This window comes from Zingiber officinale, chromosome 10B, assembly GCF_018446385.1.
Source record: "Zingiber officinale cultivar Zhangliang chromosome 10B, Zo_v1.1, whole genome shotgun sequence".
Taxonomy (NCBI): domain Eukaryota; kingdom Viridiplantae; phylum Streptophyta; class Magnoliopsida; order Zingiberales; family Zingiberaceae; genus Zingiber; species Zingiber officinale.
In genome coordinates this window covers 86,723,513-86,744,763 of record NC_056005.1, presented here as the reverse complement: position 1 = coordinate 86,744,763, position 21,251 = coordinate 86,723,513, and the positions used below count along the sequence as shown (strand labels likewise).

General features: G+C 40.5%; 2 protein-coding genes across 2 annotated transcripts; both read right to left on the bottom strand.

Moving 5' to 3' along the window:
- Positions 1-7,186: 7,186 nt before the first annotated feature.
- LOC122029252 lies at positions 7,187-7,681 on the bottom strand. The gene is made up of 2 exons (XM_042588191.1): positions 7,453-7,681; positions 7,187-7,326 (listed from the first exon to the last, which is right to left on the bottom strand). The coding sequence occupies exons 1-2, from the start codon at positions 7,679-7,681 to the stop codon at positions 7,187-7,189; spliced, it is 369 nt and encodes a 122-aa protein (XP_042444125.1).
- Positions 7,643-20,592, bottom strand: LOC122029251 (pto-interacting protein 1-like). The gene is made up of 6 exons (XM_042588190.1): positions 20,513-20,592; positions 19,521-19,770; positions 19,363-19,455; positions 9,740-9,773; positions 8,344-8,487; positions 7,643-7,711 (listed from the first exon to the last, which is right to left on the bottom strand). The coding sequence occupies exons 1-6, from the start codon at positions 20,590-20,592 to the stop codon at positions 7,704-7,706; spliced, it is 609 nt and encodes a 202-aa protein (XP_042444124.1). The 3' UTR covers positions 7,643-7,703.
- Positions 20,593-21,251: the final 659 nt, after the last annotated feature.

The following is a 21,251-nucleotide window of genomic DNA, read 5'->3' as shown; positions in this document are numbered from 1 at the left end:
CACAACTTGAATAACTCTTTTAAAGCATTAAGTAATTTAAATTAATGCTTTTTCAGTTAGTCAATTAAACTTTTCATTTCGATACTTGGCTTCCAGGTCGTGGCGAGGCACTAGGCCTTCTTGGTTATTGGAGCAACAACCACTTCCTCAGACAAAGCCTCATAAAGAAATTAGTTGCTTAATTTCCTTGCTGAAAATGCTAAGTCTAATTTTTTAATCTTAAATTAAATAGATTTTTGGAACCCAATAGAGGTTCCTACCTACAGGATTAACCAAGTATTTCCTGGGTATATAGATTTTTGATTTATTTCTAATTTGATTTTGATGAAATCTATAATACCAATTTAAACCTCCATAATTTCTAAAAGTAGAAATATTTGAACCATTAGATTTTTTCAATCTTTCTATTTCTTCTTTTAGATTTTCATTTTCAATTTTCAATTTTTCAAAATCCTCTATAAGACATGATTTTGCTAAAATTCTCTTTGTTTCTAAAATTTCATTTTTCTAATTTGGCATTTTTATTTTCTAATTTATACATGGATTTAGTCATACCTTTGATACCAAAGTAAAGTTCATCAGGGGGTAAGAGGCATACCTCACTTACCATATCAGACTTGAAGCCTGAATCTCCCCCTACTTCGCTACTTCCATCTGAGGTCGCTCCCCCTTCATCGATGTTGGGTTCTGATGTACTTTGTCCTTCGTGTCTTGCCATCAGTGCAATCCCCGCATATTCTTGAGCTTCTGATTCAGATGAAGAAGTGTCATCCCAAGTTGCTTTTAGGTTGTGTTTCTTGGGTGTCTTCATTTTGACCTTCTTGAGTTCTGGGCAGTCTTCCCTTCGGTGTCCCTCCTTCTGACACTGGTAGCACCGTACCTTTCTTCTACCTTTTTGATTCTTTTTATTCTGCTTTTTAAATTTATTAGATCTAAAAAACTTTTTAAAGTTTCTTACCATGTACGCTTCTTGATCGTCTTCGGAGTCTGACTCGGGTTCATCCTTGTTGGTTGCGTTCAGCGCCATAGTCTGGGTTGTGTCCTTTGATATCTCTGCATATCTAGTTTCGTGTAATTCAAGGGTAGAAAACAACTCTTCTAAAGTACTTACCTCCAGGTCTTTTGAGATGTAATAAGCATCAACGATTGATGTCCATTCCAGAGTTCTTGGAAACGCATTGAGCGCGTAGCGTATAGTGTCCCGGTTTGTTACCGTTTCACCAAGGTTTTCGAGACCAGTAACTAGTGCTTTTACCTTTGCATGTAGACCGGCTACTTTCTCACCTTTCTCCAGACGGATGTTCATCAGTTTGTTGCGGAGGATGTCCCTTCTAGCGAGCTTTGCTTCGGACGTGCCTTCGTGGAGTTCCAAGAAATTCTCCCAAAGTTCTTTAGAAGATAAATAGTTTCCGATGCGGTTGACCTCTTGAGGCGGTAACACGCTCAGCAGGTGATGTTCCGCACGGCTATTTGCTACCGACTCATTCTGCTCCTTCTTTATCCAATCGCTCTCTTCTTTTTCTTTTCCATCTTTATCTATTGGAGCTACAAAACCATATTTCATAATAAACCAAATTTCAAAATCTGTTTTTAGGAATACCTCCATACGACGCTTCCAGTCTGCGAAGTTCCCCTCGAATTTTGGTGGAACAATGCTTGGTCCGGCCATCTTGTTGCTTCGATCGGCAGTTAGTCCTCCTGAAGTGCGCCTTGCTCTGATACCACTTGTTGGTCCCTTTGGAGGCCGGCAAGAGGGGAGGGGTGAATTGCCCTACAAAATAAAACTCGAACCTTTCTCGGATTTCAACTATATAATAAACACTTGTAATAAATAAATAAAAGAGACTAAGTAAAGAAAAGCATACACCAGAGTTTTACTTGGTTTGCAATCAGGGGATTGCTAATCCAAGAATGTAAGCGCACTATCTGATTCTCCTCTGGGCGGAGTAGCCTCTTTACAACGTTGACAGCACAAAAGAAAAGAACAGAATTGAAAGCACAGAAGGAATTGATTACAAGTTCGTTCTTATGATCTGTGCAAACCAGTGCTATATTTATAGCACTGGTCGGGGCGCCCTGGGGGGATTAAACTTTATCCCCAACGTTCAGATCGAGTTTGACTCGATCTGGTCAAAAACCTCGTTCCGGGCGCCCCGGAGGGGTCCGGGCGCCCCGGACCCCAAAAGTCAACTCTGGTTGACTTTTTCCGTCCGGTCGCTCCGCTTCGGTTCAGCTCGTCTCGGTCCGAGTCTTCTGTTCCGGCTCCACTAGCTTGGGTGATCTCGGCCATCCGGAATAGGGCTCACCCAAACCCATGTTCCGGCCTTCTCCTCGAGCAGCCTTCCTTCCCGGTTTCTCATCCCTCGAACGCCGCGCACGTTCTTCTCGTCCACCGGTGTACTCTTCCGCAGTCACCTCGTCCCTCGGACCCACCGAGCCTGTCAGCTCTCTCCCGTGCCGTCCTTCTCGCTAGCCGCATCTTCCGCTCGACTTCCTGTGTTCCTAAGCTCCTGCACACTTAGACACAAGGGTTAAACAAACGCAGGACCTAACTTAGCTTGTTTGATCACATCAAAACACCTTGGGGTTCCAACACTAATTGTATTTCACTATTCTCTTATCATGTAAGTTTGGGGGAGGTGTTGTTTTTCTTTGCTTTTGCAGGACACAATAGATGTTTAAAATGGTTACTTTATCTAAACAGTCTCCAACCTCCAAAAAGAATTTTTATGGGAAAAATGATGGATGAAAAGGATTTGACTTCAACCACCGAGAATAAAGGGGAGTTGGTTCTAACTTAGTTTTCTTTGGCATTTAAATTCATGCTTTGTGTTTAGTCTTTTCTTTAATAAATTCCTTGTGTGCAAATGTTGGTTTTGGTTTTGAGAAATAAATTCTTTACTGAAGGAAGTTAATTTTGACTTTGAATAAGAAGATGGCACCCCTTAACATTTTCCTATAACATGTTGGAAGTAGAGAATGTGAGCTAGATTTGAGTATCTAATTTGGGGCTTAATGTCATAAATGGATTTTTAATTTTCTCAAAGTTTCTACTTAACGATGGATTCTTGATTGATAAATTGAGATGATAATTTGAATATTTAGTGAGGATTAAGCCTTATTTGTATGATGCACTTGTGTGATTATCACTCTAGAACTTGCTTTGATTCTTTCAAAACCACATTACCAATAATTGAATCATGCTTATGAAGGTGAATCTATTTGTTTTTTTGTCTTCCAACAATTTCTTGCTAATCTTCTTGTTAATCATCATATCATTTTATCTTCTCTCATGATGTGGATACTTTGAGTGTTATATGATGAATGTTCTAGCGGGACACATAAAAGTTGAAGTGTGTGGGGAAAAATGGATAATGCTTTGAGTTCAGTTTGTATTTATGAGATTGACTTCATTGTTTGACATTTGGTAAGATTTTTTGAATGTGATTTGTTGAATCAATTGTATAGTGTTGATTGGATAATTGAGAAGGTTTGGAAGTTTTTATCAAGAATGTATAAAATTCTTATCAACATTTCATATCAGTGAGATCACAGAAATCTATTGCTTGCATTGTGCAGAAATCTGAACATTGTTGTGAGGTGTAGGAATACAAGTTCTGAAATTTTTTAGAAACTGAGAATTTATAGTTAAGTTTGTAGGAGCCTAACATTTGTAAAGGGATCATAACCTTCTTACTAATGAAGCATCATTGATAGACAAAGAAATTGATCAAATTCTGAAACTAAAAATGCAATAGTTTCACCTTGTTCGTGCCAAAAAGTAAGCAATAACAGAAGTAATAGCAACATGAACTCAACTTCCCATTGTTTTAGTGTCAAATGAGATTTCCTTATAAGATGAACTTGGGTGAATTTAGTTAGAAGGTTTTAGAAGTTACAAATCCTGAAACTTAATCAGAATTGAAACTATGGAGTGAACTTTGTATGCAATAGAAATGCATATTGGCATTACTATTGTGCTATTTTCAGACAAAGTCATTGTTGGATCTAGAGGTTGTTGTTTTACAGAAATTACAAAGTTGTTGTTTAGTAGAATTCCACAAGTTATTCAACATGTGCATATATTTAATAATGTTAATGAAGAACAAGGAATGGATTTTGGATACAAGCTAAAATCTGAACATTGCTACTGTGGAGTAATGGATGGCTGAAGAAGACCACTAAATTTCAGAAATATTATTGAAATCTGAAATAGAATTAATTAAAGTTGAAGAAGAATGTAGAAATGTAAATGCAGAAACTGTGTAGAATTGCAAAAGCTGAGAGTTGCCCAGTGCACTTAATATGTACTATTTTTTAAATGGATATCATGTGTTGAGGAAATGAAATGGGATAAGTGCAGAGAATGCTATAATGTAGTAAGTTGATGTGCAGGAATAAAGTTCTGAATTTTCAGAAACAAAGCATGGCTGAATTTGGACATTGTTGTTGTGTAGTAATGGAATCCAAGTTAAGAACTGAAATGATTTTGGAAACTGAACATTGCCCTTGAGCAACCATTGCAGAAGTCAAGATTTGCAGAGTTGAATCTATGCACTAAAAAAATGCAGAAATGTAAACTTGCACATTGCTATGAGCAGTATTTTAGAGGTTGTTTGTTCATTTGACTTGCTAATGACATATGTCATTAAGAGATATGGAATACTAATGCAAAGCTAAACTTCTAAAACTGATTGAATCTGAAACATTGTTTGTAGTAGTAATTTCAGGAGCAAAATGTGGAATGCTAATGCTAATGAATTCTGGAAATTGATACTGTTATAGGGTTCTAAATTGCTTGCCTTATTCAAGAACTTAAATTGAAGTAGAGAAAGTGAAGAATGGGCATAAAAGAAGGAAATGTAGTAAGCTTGAAAACAAGATGCAGTTTTAGATTAAAGTAAGTGTGCACCTATCTTTTGTCATCAGCTCTCAAAGTAGTGAGGAAAAATAGTGAGCTTCTTACATTTATAGATTCAAATAGTGTCTCAATTCTTCATATGCCTTTCTATATTGCTTTGAACAAAATGTTGAAAGTATTAAATGGTTTAAAAGGAAAATTGTGAGCTATTTGAATAGGGTGAGTGTAATTGCAGGAAATCTGTTCTAGGGAGCAGAATTTGAAATTGAATTGGTGAGTATCATTTCATTTATGAAGCAGTCAAATTGAGAAATCATTCCCGAAGAAATAAAGACAATGAAAATTATTTTATATTACAAGAAGTGAAGGAAAATGAGTGTCTTGGTTGATCTCTTGATGAGTTTAATTGTCTGGGACAGATAGAAGTTTAAGTGTGGGGGAAGTGTATAATATTTTGAAAGCTTTGGATTTTCCAGAAATTGATTTGTACCAAATTCTAATTTCAGAAGCTGCTGAAATGCAAACTGTAAGATGCGGAAATGAATGTTGAAATATTCCAGTTATTCTAGATTTCAGAATTGAACTTCTAAGAGATTTTCTTTTGTTATTGGGCAGTAAGTTCAAAGAAGAGGAGAGGGAAGTATGGCTAGAATTTATCTATATAACATTCTTTTGTGTCCATGTCTTCCGCTAAAACTTTGAATTTTATCTTCCTCATTTCTTTTCTTTCTCTAACACTTATACGTTGATTTTATTTGATGCATGCCTTCTTTTTCATCATGATAAACCTTCATAATTGTGTATTCTAATGCTTTGGATAGTGGTGGAGTGTAGAAGATAAGCAAGCATATGATAGTGCAAGAAGCATGAGTAGTATGAGTGCCCTCCATTTTTGAGATTATATGTTGAAATAGGATGAGGGCCACCAAAAATCTATCTTGCGAGTTTAGTGTGAAATCATTCTCAATTTATTCATGAAGGATGAAAATTATTATGATACTTTTCCATTAGCTACAAATTTAGCATGTTCCTTCTTTGTCCAATTGTCCTCTGTCTTTAGATCACTGTTGTTGTCGGTAGGTACTACAAAATTATTTTTCAAAATTAGAAAACTATCAAAATCTATTTTGAAGTATACCTCCATTTTCTTCTTCTAGTGGGTGAAGTCTCCCTCGAACTTAAGTGAGTGGATATTTGTTATGGTCATCATCTTCTGTGTTTTGGTCGATGGTTAGTCCTTCTAAAATAAACTTAGCTCTGATACAACTTGTTAGTCCCAATGTGGCCGACAAGAGGAGGGTGAATTACCTACAAACTAAAATTCAACTCTTTCTCGATCTTTGACCTGATTAGATTATCACAATTAAATTAAGAAAAAACAATTAATATAAAAGAAATAATAACTTAAAAGAGTAGCTAAAATGCCAGAGATTTACTAGGTTACAACATAGGTGGTTGTTAATTCAAGGCATTGAGAAGCTCACTAAAGAACTCTTTTGTTGAAGCCGGAGAAGCCTTTTACACACGTTGACAAATCAGAAATGACTAGGAAAGCTAATACTCAAGTTGTTGTTTATTTCCTAGCTTCGGGGTCTTTTTATAGCCCTTGGAAAACTCTATCCAAAACCGGAAGACACCTTTAATAGGATTCAAGGCGCCTTCAATCAAAAAAGTGTTATCACCAAAGATAAAACTTTATCTTTGGCTGTACTACAACAAAAACCCTCACAGACATCGGTTTTCCACCGCTGTCTATTACATTTTCGACCGATGTCTATGGAAGCGATGTAAAAAGTCTGTCATTTTAGACATCGGGTTAAAACTGGTGTAGTATCACTTAACGACACCAGTTTTCAAATCGGTTATGAACCGGTGTAGTATCACTTAACGACACTATTTCAGCAACGGTATAAAACCGATGTAATATTAGTTAATGACACCGGTTTTAGTAGGGGTGGAAAACCGATGTAATATCAGTATTGTTTAACGACACAGATTCAATTTCCGAAATAGTGAAAAACCGATATTATACAAACAAGTCAATATCCATGTAACCAGCACAAATATTATTCTTACAACATAAAAAGATAATAGGTAGTGTACACATTAAATCCGTATCCACAAATTACACAAATATTCTTCTTACAATTGGCCAGTTGAGGTACCAATTAACCTACTGCTTAAGTAAGAAGCCCTTTTATTCAACTGTTCGACATCCATCTCTTTGCTTGATTTCTTCTTCCTCATGGAGGCCACCTTCTTTATCCTTTCCTTTACGTCAACTGCAGATGCATCTGCCACTTCAGCTTCAATGTCTCCTTTCTCCTATTTTTGATCATGCTCCTCCTGTTCCTTTGATGATTTTTCTTTCTTGGATTTCTTCTTCTTTAAGATTCTGTTCTCTGAAGGAGCACCAACACTTTCTTTCTTCTCCCCTTCACTACTTTGCTCCAGTTGCTTCTTGTCTGCATAACAAGGATAAACAAATTCAACACACATTAAACAATCACTTCATATGTATGAAGCAACTCAAGTGAATTAAAATTTACTATCTATCAAAAATAAACTAATTATGTGAAAGAAGACATTACCAGCTATCTCATTTTGTGCAATATTACTATCTTTATTTGCAATGCCCATTTCATGTAGAAGTGCATCCAACTCTACCATTTCCTTTTTTTTAAGCTCCTTCTTTGACAGTTGCCTTTCAGCATCTTTGGGTGGTGCTGAAACCGGAGTAGGTTTCTCAATGGTTGGTTCTTTCCTAACAGCCTCTGATTCATTTTCAGGTTCCTCAACATCATCATCATCATCACCCATGTCAAGACCATCATCCTCACTTTCACTTTCCTAAACACAGGAAAAAAGAGAGTACTTGTTATAAATAAATAAACTTAAATATCTGATATAAACAAACATGTAAGAAAAGAACTGACTCTCACATGTGAGAGTAAAGCAAATAGTAGATAAGTATAATCACTAGCAAGCAACAGAATTAGCTAATAGGAAGAGAATATTTTTATTTAAATAGATAAACTCAGAAACTCAAAAAGATTCTACTTATATTGACATAATAAAGTTTTAAAAGAACAAAATGAAATAGGAAGAGAAGATTTTTATTTAAACAGATAACCTCAGAAACTCAACTTGTATTAGAACAATCTGCTAGCAATGTGTCCTATTCTTCTACAAACCAAAACTGTTATTGTCTTCTCAGAAAATGGGATAATATGAAAGAGTACCAAAGAATTAACAAGAGATTAATAAAAGTGAACTGATAAGAGTTAAGACTACTGATTTACGAAGGAAAACATACTCATACAGAGGATCCGAATGCAGAAAAATAGGAATAAGCATTACAATAGAATTCTTACAAACACAGGAAAATAGGAACAATAATTAAAATTAGCTGTCAGGAGCTTGATTTGATAGATCAAAATCAGCTATTTTTGCAACATCATCATCAAAGAGTAAAACATTACTTGACTTTATATCACGATGAATGATATGAGGCTGGGCTTTCTCATGCAGGTATTCCAATCCTTTTGCTGCTCTGACAGCAATTTTAACTCTTTGGAGCCATGACAACACTGGTCCTGGTTGTGCTCCTTTAACTCCTTTTCGTCCTGTGCATAATTATAGACATCACTGTTTGCTACTTTTAAATAAATTACTTGAAGTGCTAATCTTCTGAATCCATTGTCACTTTAGAACTCTCTAGGCAAGCTTGATACATGAAATCATAGTATACAGCATCAACATAATGATGATAAAATCTCATCTACTGCTTCGCTCTGCGAATCTATTTTATCATTTAGTTAAGGAGTAAAATAAACATAAATGATTTTGGACTATTTGACCATATTGATGTTTTACTATCTATCACAGGGAGAAAGAAGGATTTAATGTGACATATAAATGATAAGCATCTTCCAACAGTTGGAATGATCATGAGATGAGCCACACACAATTGGTTGTACTAGGAGATTAGAAAACAAATTCAGAATAACATTTAATTAATTATAGTTTTCTGTGTTCCTTGAATAATTCTACTAAATTCTTTAATGCGCACATTTCTTTGTACTTCACAGGTTGTACATGTTGGTGAGAAATATAGACAAAAGCCAGCAGTCGTACTCCCATGAAAAAGCAACTTAGCCACTTATCTTCAATCCCTGACATTAACTTAAGCCGAACATTTACCTGTTCAATAAGCATACAAAGGAAAGAACAGCACATGGTTCCCTCTGTTTAATTGATGAACTTAGGTTCAGTTTGTATTAAACATTGTTATGGATATTATCATGTGGAAAAATAGTATTGCATAAGATCCATTGCAAAAATTACAAGTTGTCAAATGACAATTGACAAAGGCAAAGGATGAGGCTCTCCTTAATGGAAAAGGGGAATCTTAAACTGCCTAAGACAGTATGTTGATTTTTAGTGTGCTACGTGATAGATGTGAAAATTTCTAGTTTACTTAGCTTGATTAAAATGACATAAGGGTGGTAGATGTGAAAATTTATTTTAAACGGATTACTTAGGTTTTATCATAGGATATGTTTTCTAACAGATGTACACTTAAATATTTTCATACACATTGCCACATACTCTCATCAACATAATTAACTTTAAAATTTTTACGCCATAGATGTCCACATGTATCTGTGTTCCTTATATAAACTATGCAGTTGAGTGGTTTAAATATTTTGGTGACATATATGTCCACATGTGTCTATGTCCTTTATATAAACTATGCAGTCAAGTGACCAATCATATATTGTTTGTATATGTTTTCTAATACTTGATTTTAATCAATGTGCCATTGTAATAACATGGTTGCAATAATGGATAAGTTTGCCTAAGAAAAGTTCATACCATGAAGAATGTCATGGAGAGACCCCATTGTAGCTGTAACGCCCGAAAATTCTCAAAACTATTTTAGGAATATTCTATATTTTTCTGGAATTATTAGATATTTTTCTGAAATTTTTAGAGTATCGGAAGTAGCAAAAATGAATAGAAAAGTAAAATGGTTTAAGCGGGAATCGAACCCGGGACCTCTCGGGTCCGCTAAACCTTTAGTTAGCCTTAGTAACCGGTGAACCCAGCAGGGCCGTGCTGAGAGAAAGGAGAATCAAATATGTTAATAATAGAGTTGGGCCAAAATACTCACTTAATATAAATAGGAAAACATAAGTTGGTTTGGGTTTATTCTTTGGTTCGGCAAAAACCTTCTCCACCGAGACCTCACGCCGCCCCTCTCCTCCCTCTTCCTCTCGGCGCCCAAACAAACCACAAGGAGACCTAGGGTTCTCTCCCTAGGGCCCCAAGGACACCTTCCGGCGACAACTCCGGCACGAGGACGCACTCCTTCGCGAGAGGAGCGCATAAACGCGAGAAGTTTGTCGAAGGGGTCACCTCCACCAGAATTTCAGCGATTAGAATCGTAAGAAACTTCATATACGATGTAAGAAACCCCTCACCTACAGTATAAGTAGCTTCCGTTTGGTTTTCTATGCATCGGTTTAGTTATATGCAGATTTTTCGACATATAGGGTGTATTTAACCCTCCTCGCAGATTTAGGGATTTAGTGAGTACCTTTAGATGGGCCGGACACGTCTTTCCCCCTTCAGTTGGAGGTTTAGATGCTGTTGAGTGCCTAAAGGTAGTCTCCCTAATAGAGAGGAGAGTTTAAGCACACTAGATGTTCGATTAAATGATTAGCTCAGTAAAATGCAACTTAGGCATTTTTAATAGCTCAGTAAATGCAATAGAAGCATTTAAAATAGCTTAGTTAGCCTTACTACAGCTTTCATGGGACTACGGTCCAATGGGTGGGCTCCCACAGTCGCCTCTAGGTTCAGACAACCTAGCTCTAGGTTCAGATAACCTAGAAACAGCAAGTTAAAACAGTTAGCTATATTCAGTATTTTATTTTCAGTGGCACTGTACTGGATCAGATATCCATTGGGTTGGACTCCCACAGTCGTCCCTAGGTTCAGATAACCTAGTAAACCCTACTAGATTTGGAACTTGCAATCCCGGGTCTAGTTAGGGATGCGCGCACAGCACGTACAGTTGCTGGGCCCAAACAACAACATGATTATGTATTTTCACTTATTATGATAATAGCTTTCAAACTCATAAACTAATTAAGTGATTATAGTTTAAGATCAGTTTTAGCTTAGTTTCAGTTTCAGTATCATGCTCCAGCTTAGTTTTACCCCGTGAATATGCATGATAACTCTATATTCAATTCGTTATACATGTTTGGATGATTGTATGCCATGCCATGTTTTATATGTTCAGCATATGTTTTAAATAGCATGTTTTCAAAGCATCATTAGCATCGTATGCATGTTTTGTGAGGTAGTTGGTTTCTTACTAAGCTTTAAGCTTACAGATTCTATTTTCCTTATACTGCAGATAAGGGTAAAGGAAAGATGGACTAGCGGAGGCTGGAGGTCAATGCAATGATGAGGATGTGTGTGGATGGAACATGGAATAAAGATCCTAGGGATCCAGCAATTTCAATTAAGCATATGAACTTTAGTATTTCTATTACTCTTTGTTTTAGCATGTTAAACGCCATGAGCTAACGAACCATGCTTTAGATTATGCTTAGAATGTTAAATATATGATGTTAGAATGTTAGTTGTCATTGTTAGAGTGTTTCCTAGCCATCTTAGAACATGTAATGTGATTGAGGCACGAAATAGTGCTGAAATCAGGAGTTTCAGTGCGAAATCAGAACCCAGATCGGTCTACAGACCGATCAGAGTCGAGTTGTGCCATTGGATCGGTCAGCTGACCGATCCATGCGCGAACAGAGAGTTGGCGTTGTTATGGATCGGTCAGCCGACCGATCCATGTGAGAACGAAGCTCACCGATCGGTCACCGACCGATCGGTGAGCCACTGGATCGATCGGGCGACCGATCGGTGATTCACTGGATCGGTCGGCCGACCGATCAGTGCACTTATGGATCGGTCAGCCGACCGATCCAGAGGGTTGTTTCCATGCCAGTATCAGGCTGGATCGATCACTGGATCGATCCGACAGGCCAATCGATCCATGGATCGATTGAAATGCCTGATTACAGCTAGCAGGCCATCCGAGAGGCATAAATTATCTTCCCTAGCATGTGTACAACTCCTAGGTACACCTAGAATATTAAGTTCAGTTACAGTAATCGGTTTAGTAAAATTTTAATAAATCTAGATTTTCCGCAATAGTAATTTAGCACAGCATAACTGTAGCGATCGGCCTCGCAGCCTATTTAGTAGGAGGCGGGTCGTTACAGAGTGGTATCAGAGCAGTGTTCCATACTTCCTACACACACATCAGTATTGAACCTACAGCTTCCAAGTAAAAATACCTCTACTTTATTTATGTTCCTTGCTTTCTTGTTATAGTTCATGTTTATAGATAACTGATGCATGTTAGTATGTGATAGTAGATAACATGATAGCAATAGTTATACAATTATAATTGTATTAGTTATGCATGTCCTGTCCTCCATGTCTTTAGAAATGGCACGAGGACGCCCAGCTAGAAGGGCACTAGCTACTGAGCCCCAGCAAGAGGCAGGCAGTTCAGTGCCTCCTCCCGACGTTACAGCATTAGTGGCTCAGTTACAGCAGCAGCTAGCTGAACAGCGACAAGAAATAGCCACCTTAAAGGCTAATCAGCAGAGTACCCCCACAGTCACCCCGGAACAGAATCTGACGACTCCAGAAGTCTTAGAGGTTCCACCAGCACAGCCTACAGTGCCAACGCCAGCACCAGTACCAGCACCAGCAGTCCCAACAGCTGAACCAAGAAAGGAAGCCTATCTGATCCAGTGGCAGCGAGTCAAGCCAGAGAACTTCTCAGGCACTAGTGAACCATGGGATGCACAAGCCTGGTTCAAAACACTGGAGAGCACGATGGAGCTTCTAGACTGGCCAGAACACGAGAAGATGAAGTGTGCCTCCTTCTGCCTGACAGGAGACGCATGCATGTGGTGGGAAAGAATCAGAACGAAGCGCCCAGTGAACCAGATGTCATGGGCTGACTTCGAGAAAGAATTCTTCGAGGAGTTCTTTCACATACGGGTTACAAGCCGCCACTACGACGAGTTCACTGAGTTTCGTCAGGGCAACCTTTCAGTTGAGGAAGCCGTGAAGAAATTCAACAGGTTGGCTCGTCTATGCCCGAAGCTAGTCAGCATAGAGAAGGAACGAATCCGGTTGATGCTCAAGATGCTGAGGCTAGAGATAGCAGTGAACGTGGCTGGTGGCATACATAGGCCACAAACCACAGAGGAGTTAGTGAGCAGTGCCTTGACCACAAAGCATTACCAGAACAGCATAAAGCAGCAGAAGCAAGTCTCCTGAGAGTCCAAGGGCCAAGGAAACTCTCACACTCAAAAACAGCAAGGCCACAGCTCTAACTGGAAAGGGAACTCCAACAGCAAGCGCAAATCAGGAAGTGACCCAAAAGGAGGACCATCTAGCAAGCGACCCAGTTATCCAAAGTGTGCTACTTGTGGGAAATTCCACCCAGGGGTTTGTCGCAAGGGCACACGAGGATGCTTTGAATGTGGACAAGAAGGGCACATGGCCAAGCAGTGCCCGAACAAGACCGGTCTTCCTCAGCCACAGCAGATTCAGTTATACCAGATGCAAGCCGCTCTAGAAGGTCCACTTATCAGCCAGGGCAGATTAGAAGCCCCTCCAGCTATGGCGAACGCGAGGATCTACTCACTCACCAGAGAGGACGTAGCCAATTCCTCGACAGTTGTCACAGGTCAGATTAGCATTTTACAGTATAGTGCTACTGTTCTATTTGATACTGGGGCAACCCATTCATATATAGCCAGGATGTTCTCCGAAAAATTAGAAATACCCTCAGAGGTACTCAGTGGTCAGTTTTTGACGGCACTACCTTCAGGAGAGATCATGGCATCCACGCACTGGCTCAGAGCAGTGCCGGTCATTATAGCAGACAGAGAGCTCTTTTGTGATCTGATAGTGCTAGAGATGACCGACTATGACGTTATCTTTGGAATGGACTTTCTGATCAGATACGGTGCTACCATAGAGTGCCGTAAACAGAAAGTCATCTTCCAACCTGAAGCGGCAGTGCAATTTGAATACAACGGAGAACCAAAGAGAAAGGCCAAGAAGTTTCTCTCAGCTATGAAAGCACAGAAGCTACTGGATTCAGGATGTACAAGATTCCTAGCACACGTAGTCAACGCCAGCCAGGACAAGAACCAACAGCTAGCAGAGGTTCGAGTCGTATGTGACTACCCAGCAGTCTTCCCTGAAGAGTTACCAGGCTTAGCACCAGACAGGGAGATTGACTTTGAGATAGAGCTCATTCCCGGTACAAATCCTATCTCCAAAGCGCCTTATCGCATGGCTCCAGCAGAACTGAAGGAACTTCAGGAGCAACTACAGGAGCTGCTTGACAAGGGTTTCATACGCCCGAGTCACTCACCATGGGGAGCGCCTGTATTGTTCGTGAAGAAGAAGGATGGAAGCATGCGATTGTGCATAGACTACAGATCACTGAACCAAGTCACGATCAAGAACAGGTATCCCCTTCCCAGAATCGATGACCTGTTCGACCAGCTGAAGGGAGCAGCAGTGTTCTCTAAGATAGATCTCAGATCAGGTTATCATCAGGTGAAGGTTAAAGAAGGGGATATACCCAAGACAGCCTTCAGAACCAGATACGGACACTACGAGTTCATAGTCATGCCCTTTGGCGTGACCAATGCTCCAGCTACATTCATGGATCTCATGAACAGAGTATTCAGGGAGTATTTAGATAAGTTTTTTATTATGTTTATCGATGACATCCTTATCTACTCAGGAACTCAGGAAGAACACTCAGAGCACCTGAAACTAGTATTGCAGACCCTTCAGCAGAACCAGCTATACGCCAAGTTCACGAAATGTGAATTTTGGCTAGATCAGGTGTCCTTCCTGGGTCACATCATCTCAAAGGATGGTGTTATGGTAGACCCCAGTAAGATAGAAGCTGTGAGCAACTGGAAAAGACCCAAGAACGCCAGTGAGATCAGAAGCTTTCTGGGATTAGCAGGTTACTACAGGAAATTCGTAGAGGACTTCTCCAGGATAGCCTCCCCACTGACAGCTCTTACCAGAAAGAACAGAAAATTTCAGTGGACAGAGGACTGCGAGAACAGTTTCAGCGAGCTAAAAAGGAGATTGACCAGTGCACCTATTCTGACTCTACCAGAGAACACAGATAGCTTTGACATATATAGTGATGCCTCTAAGTTGGGACTAGGAGCAGTGCTGATGCAAAACGGCAAGGTGATTGCCTATGCCTCCAGACAACTTAAGGATTATGAGAAGAACTATCCTACTCATGACCTTGAGCTTGCAACAGTGGTGTTCGCTCTCAAGATTTGGAGACATTACTTGTATGGAGCTCAGTGCAGAGTGTATACAGATCATCAGAGCCTGAAGTACTTCTTCACTCAGAAGGATCTGAATATGCGACAGCGCAGATGGCTAGAACTGGTCAAAGACTACGACATAGATATCCTCTACCACCCAGGAAAAGCGAATAGGGTAGCAGACGCCCTCAGCAGGAAGTCCAGCGCTACCCTATTATCTCTAGCAGCCATGTCACCGCCCCTACAGAAGGAAATCTCAGATTTCGGTCTCGAGCTCATAGTCGGACAGCTCTCTGCTATGACACTAGAGTCGACCATGCTTGGTGACATCCAGACAGCTCAGGAACAGGATCCCGAAATTCAGAAAATCAAGCAAGGATTAGCAGAAACAGAAAGTGGAGAGTTTAGAGTGTCAGCTAGCAGGGTGTTGTACTTTGGCGATAGATTATGTGTTCCAGATCAGGAAGAACTCAGAAGGAAAATTTTAGATGAGGCTCACAAGACTCCCTATGCGATGCATCCTGGCTCCACCAAAATGTACCAGGACTTGAAGAAACGTTTTTGGTGGCCTGGGATGAAGAGAGACATCGCTCGATATGTCAGCACCTGCCTAACCTGTCAGAGACCAGGAGGAGTTTTGCAGCCCATACAGATACCAAAATGGAAGTGGGAAGACATTTCTATGGATTTTATAGTGGGATTACCCAGAACCACGAATGGTTTTGATACCATCTGGGTAATAGTCGACAGATTGACTAAATCAGCCCACTTCTTAGCTATCAGGATATCCTACTCCATGGAACAGCTAGCTCAGTTGTATCTCAAGGAGATCGTCAGGCTGCATGGAGTCCCACGAACCATTATTTCAGACAGAGACAGTAGGTTCACATCACACTTCTGGGAGTGTGTACAGTCAGCTTTGGGTACGAAGCTAAAGTTCAGCACAGCCTTCCATCCTCAGACAGATGGACAGACGGAGCGAGTAAATCAGGTACTCGAAGATATGCTCCGAGCATGTGCCCTAGATTTCAAAGGAAGTTGGTGCAAATATCTGAGTCTAGCAGAATTTGCATACAACAACAGCTATCAGGCCACTATCGGTATGGCACCTTATGAGGCTCTCTATGGGCGGAGGTGTAGATCTCCAATCTGCTGGTATGAGAGTGGTGAACAAAAAGAACTAGAAATTCAAATAGATCTAGTAGCAGATACCACAGCAGCTATACAGCAGATCCGCCAGAGGATAGAGACAGCTCAGAGCCGCCAGAAAAGCTATGCTGATACACGGCGTAGACCCTTAGAGTTTTCAGTCGGCGATACAGTGTTCCTCAGAGTAGCTCCCATGAAGGGAGTGATGCGTTTTGGGAAGAAGGGCAAACTTAGTCCCAAATATGTGGGACCATACCTTATCAGCAGAAGAGTGGGCAAGGTAGCATATGAGCTAGAGCTACCCCAGGAAATGTCAGCTGTCCACAACGTATTTCATGTCTCTATGCTGAAGAAGCATACCCCAGATGCCACCCAGGTGATTGAGCCCCAGTCGATACAAATCCGCGAAGACCTCAGCTATGATAGTCGGCCTATTCAGATAATAGACCGAGCAGTTAAGAAATTGCGGAACAAGGAAGTACCATTAGTCAAAGTCATTTGGCACAGTCACACAGCAGAAGAGACAACTTGGGAGACAGAAGTACCCAGAATTATTCTAAGTTCGAGGACGAACTTTTTATAAGGTATGGGGGATTGTAACGCCCGAAAATTCTCAAAACTATTTTAGGAATATTCTATGATTTTTCTGGAATTATTAGATATTTTTCTGGAATTTTTAGAGTATCGGAAGTAGCAAAAATGAATAGAAAAGTAAAATGGTTTAAGCGGGAATCGAACCCGGGACCTCTCGGGTCCGCTAAACCTTTAGTTAGCCTTAGTAACCGGTGAACCCAGCAGGGCCGTGCTGAGAGAAAGGAGAATTAAATATGTTTATAATTGAGTTGGGCCAAAATACCCACTTAATATAAATAGGAAAACATAAGTTGGTTTGGGTTTATTCTTTGGTTCGGCAAAAACCTTCTCCACCGAGACCTCACGCCGCCCCTCTCCTCCCTCTTCCTCTCGGCGCCCAAACAAACCACAAGGAGACCTAGGGTTCTCTCCCTAGGGCCCCAAGGACACCTTCCGGCGACAACTCCGGCACGAGGACGCACACCTTCGCGAGAGGAACGCATAAACGCGAGAAGTTTGTCGAAGGGGTCACCTCCACCAGAATTTAGTTATATGCAGATTTTTTGACATATGGGGTGTATTTAACCCTCCTCGCAGATTTAGGGATGTAGTGAGTATCTTTAGATGGGCCAGACACGTCTTTCCCCCTTCAGTTGGAGGTTTAGATGTTGTTGGGTGCCTAAATGTAGTCTCCCTAATAGAGAGGAGAGTTTAAGCACACTAGATGTTCGATTAAATGATTAGCTCAGTAAAATGCAACTTAGGCATTTTTAATAGCTCAGTAAATGCAATAGAAGCATTTAAAATAGCTTAGTTAGCCTTACTACAGCTTTCATGGGACTACGGTCCAATGGGTGGGCTCCCACAGTCGCCTCTAGGTTCAGACAACCTAGCTCTAGGTTCAGATAACCTAGAAACAGCAAGTTAAAACAGTTAGCTATATTCAGTATTTTATTTTCAGTGGCACTATACTGGATCAGATATCCATTGGGTTGGACTCCCACAGTCGTCCCTAGGTTCAGATAACCTAGTAAACCCTACTAGATTTGGAACTTGCAATCCCGGGTCTAGTTAGGGATGCGCGCACAGCACGTACAGTTGCTGGGCCCAAACAACAACATGATTATGTATTTTCACTTATTATGATAATAGCTTTCAAACTCATAAACTAATTAAGTGATTATAGTTTAAGATCAGTTTTAGCTTAGTTTCAGTTTCAGTTTCAGTATCATGCTCCAGCTTAGTTTTTCCCCGTGAATATGCATGATAACTCTATGTTCAGTTCGTTATACATGTTTGGATGATTGTATGCCATGCCATGTTTTATATGTTCAGCATATGTTTTAAATAGCATGTTTTCAAAGCATCATTAGCATCGTATGCATGTTTTGTGAGGTAGTTGGTTTCTTACTAAGCTTTAAGCTTACAGATTCTATTTTCCTTATACTGCAGATAAGGGTAAAGGAAAGATGGACTAGCGGAGGCTGGAGGTCAATGCAATGATGAGGATGTGTGTGGATGGAACATGGAATAAAGATCCTAGGGATCCAGCAATTTCAATTAAGCATATGAACTTTAGTATTTCTATTACTCTTTGTTTTAGCATGTTAAACGCCATGAGCTAACGAACCATGCTTTAGATTATGCTTAGAATGTTAAATATATGATGTTAGAATGTTAGTTGTCATTGTTAGAGTGTTTCCTAGCCATCTTAGAATATTACATGTGATTGAGGCCGAAATAGTCTTTGAAATCGGGGAGTTTGATCTGAAATCGAGCCGGATCGGTTTCTGGACCGATCGGGGTCGAGTGTGCCACTCGATCGGTCGGTGACCGTTCCATGCTGTGACGAGAGTTGGCACCGTTATGGATCGGTCGACCACCAATCCGGATCTGACGATGAAGCTCAGCGATCGATCGATCGACCGATCGGTGAGCCGCTGGATCGATCGGTGGCCGTCGGTGAACGGATCGGTCTACCGACCGATCGGTGCACTCTGGATCGGTCGGTGACCGATCCGGTGCATCTGAAACAGCGGCTTATGGATCGGTCAACGGCCGATCCGGAGGGTTGTTTCGTGCGATGTCGGTGGATCGATCCTTTGGATCGATCGGCAATCGATCCATGGATCGATTGAAATGCCTGATTACAGCTAGCAGGCCATCCGAGAGGCATAGATTATCTTCCCTAGCATGTGTACAACTCCTAGGTACACCTAGAATATTAAGTTCAGTTACAGTAATCAGTTTAGTAAAATTTTAATAAATCCAGATTTTCTGCAATAGTAATTTAGCACAGCATAACTGTAGCGATCGGCCTCGCAGCCTAGTCAGTAGGAGGCGGGTCGTTACAATAGCAAACTCATATGCTAACAGACGGAGATTTCCTTCAACACTGTAACCAACTAACTCCACGACATTCTCATGCTTCAGCCGTGACACCATGGAAACCTGTAAAATTGTTCATATGAGCATGACACCCCAACTAATAAGGTTAAACTAAGTATGACTAAAACCTGTGCCAAAAACTCTTGGTCTGGCTGCTTGCTTGAATCTAATTTTTTTACCGTTGTGCTTCTCTCATTCTTTAGGACACCAAAATACACTCTACCAAATGAACCCTCCCAAATCAAAGCTTCATCACTAAAATATTTTGTGATCTCCCTTATCTCGTCAACAGGAATAGCTGGGACTGCAATAGGTTGCAGCTTAACAGTTTGAGCACCCTTAGAAGGAGTATTGGCAGAAAGATAGGCTCCATCATTTCTTGCAAAATAGGCATCAATATTCATTAGAACTGAAAAATTGCTAATGATACCTCTAAAATAGATTTAGTCATCCAGTTGAAATGGAAGAAGACTTAATTTGGAATAAAAAAACTCTAGTGGTCATTTTAGGTATAATTACTAGCTGAATGGCTTGCAACATAAGGACCACCACTGGCAGCAGTTCGATTATTATCATTCTCTTCGCAACATCCAAAGCATGACATTTTGTGTTTTTTAAGAGCGCTTGTGATGATGCTACCAGACTTGTAAGTTGTAACTAAGAAAACCTGTTTACAAAAGAAAAAAAAAAATCCAGTAAACATGGGCACAAAGATGCCGCCTCCCCCCACTCCCCCCGACGCTCCCGAGAGTGGATCCTGCGAAAGCGATTGTGGATCCGAGCATAACCCTCCACCCTATCTCCAGTTCCTGCCACCCCAAATTTGCAAACTTCCAATCTCAAACCAAAGCAGAAAAAACAAGAAAAAAAAGGAAAAAAGAACACGATTTGGTTGAGAGAAGAAGGGAAAGGGTTTCATCCCGGCCAAGCGTGCGAGTGAGAGCCATTCTTGGGGAGAGAATTCACAAGGCGACCGAGGAGAGGAGGCTTGTCGTCTTCCATGTGGTCGCTGCGGTTGCTTCCTGCCTACGCCGTTGACGACCCAAGAGGCCTCTCTGCTGCGATCGACTGGAGTCCTAGGATCATACTGCAGCAAAGGAAGAGTACAACATCCACATACCGCTCTCTCTTCAGATCTGCGGCCATGGCGGCGTCGGGGGGATGGAATGCAACTCTGTCACCTCGTCCTCCATGGGTCATGCCGCCTACGCTACTACCCTCTGCGTCCTCAGTCAAACACAAGGCAAGCTGTGTTGTGCATCGATCTAGGAAGGGAAAGAGGGAGATGAGAGTGAGAGAGATAGTCGGATGGCCAGCGTTGAGGAGGAAAGTGGTGGACAACACGATATAGGTTTACGTTTAGAGGGAAGAGTGAAATGTTGTAAATTTTAGCTAAGTATTAGTGGGAAAATTAAATTATTTTATTTTATCATAGACATCGGGTTTTAAAAACCGCTGTTAAAATTGGTGTCTATTAACGAAAAATGGGCACTCATAGACATCGGCTTAAAAAACTGATGTCTATGTGTCACGCCCCCAAAGGAGTCCTTACCGAAAAATTTCGGCATCATCTCCCCTGTACAGGTGACAATCTGAGGCATGCATACATACAAAATACATCAGCCACATATGGCTGGAATATATTTATACAACCACGCAGTTATATAATCAGCCCACTCGGCTGGAACAGAAATAAACACAACCACGCAGTTATATAATCAGCCCACTCGGCTGTACTAAAATCAATGCAGCGGAAATCACAAATAACGATCACAAAATATAAAGCAACTAACTGCGAGCCGGCTCGGCTTGATACAATAATATCAAATCAGATACAAGAGAACACAAATACATAAACA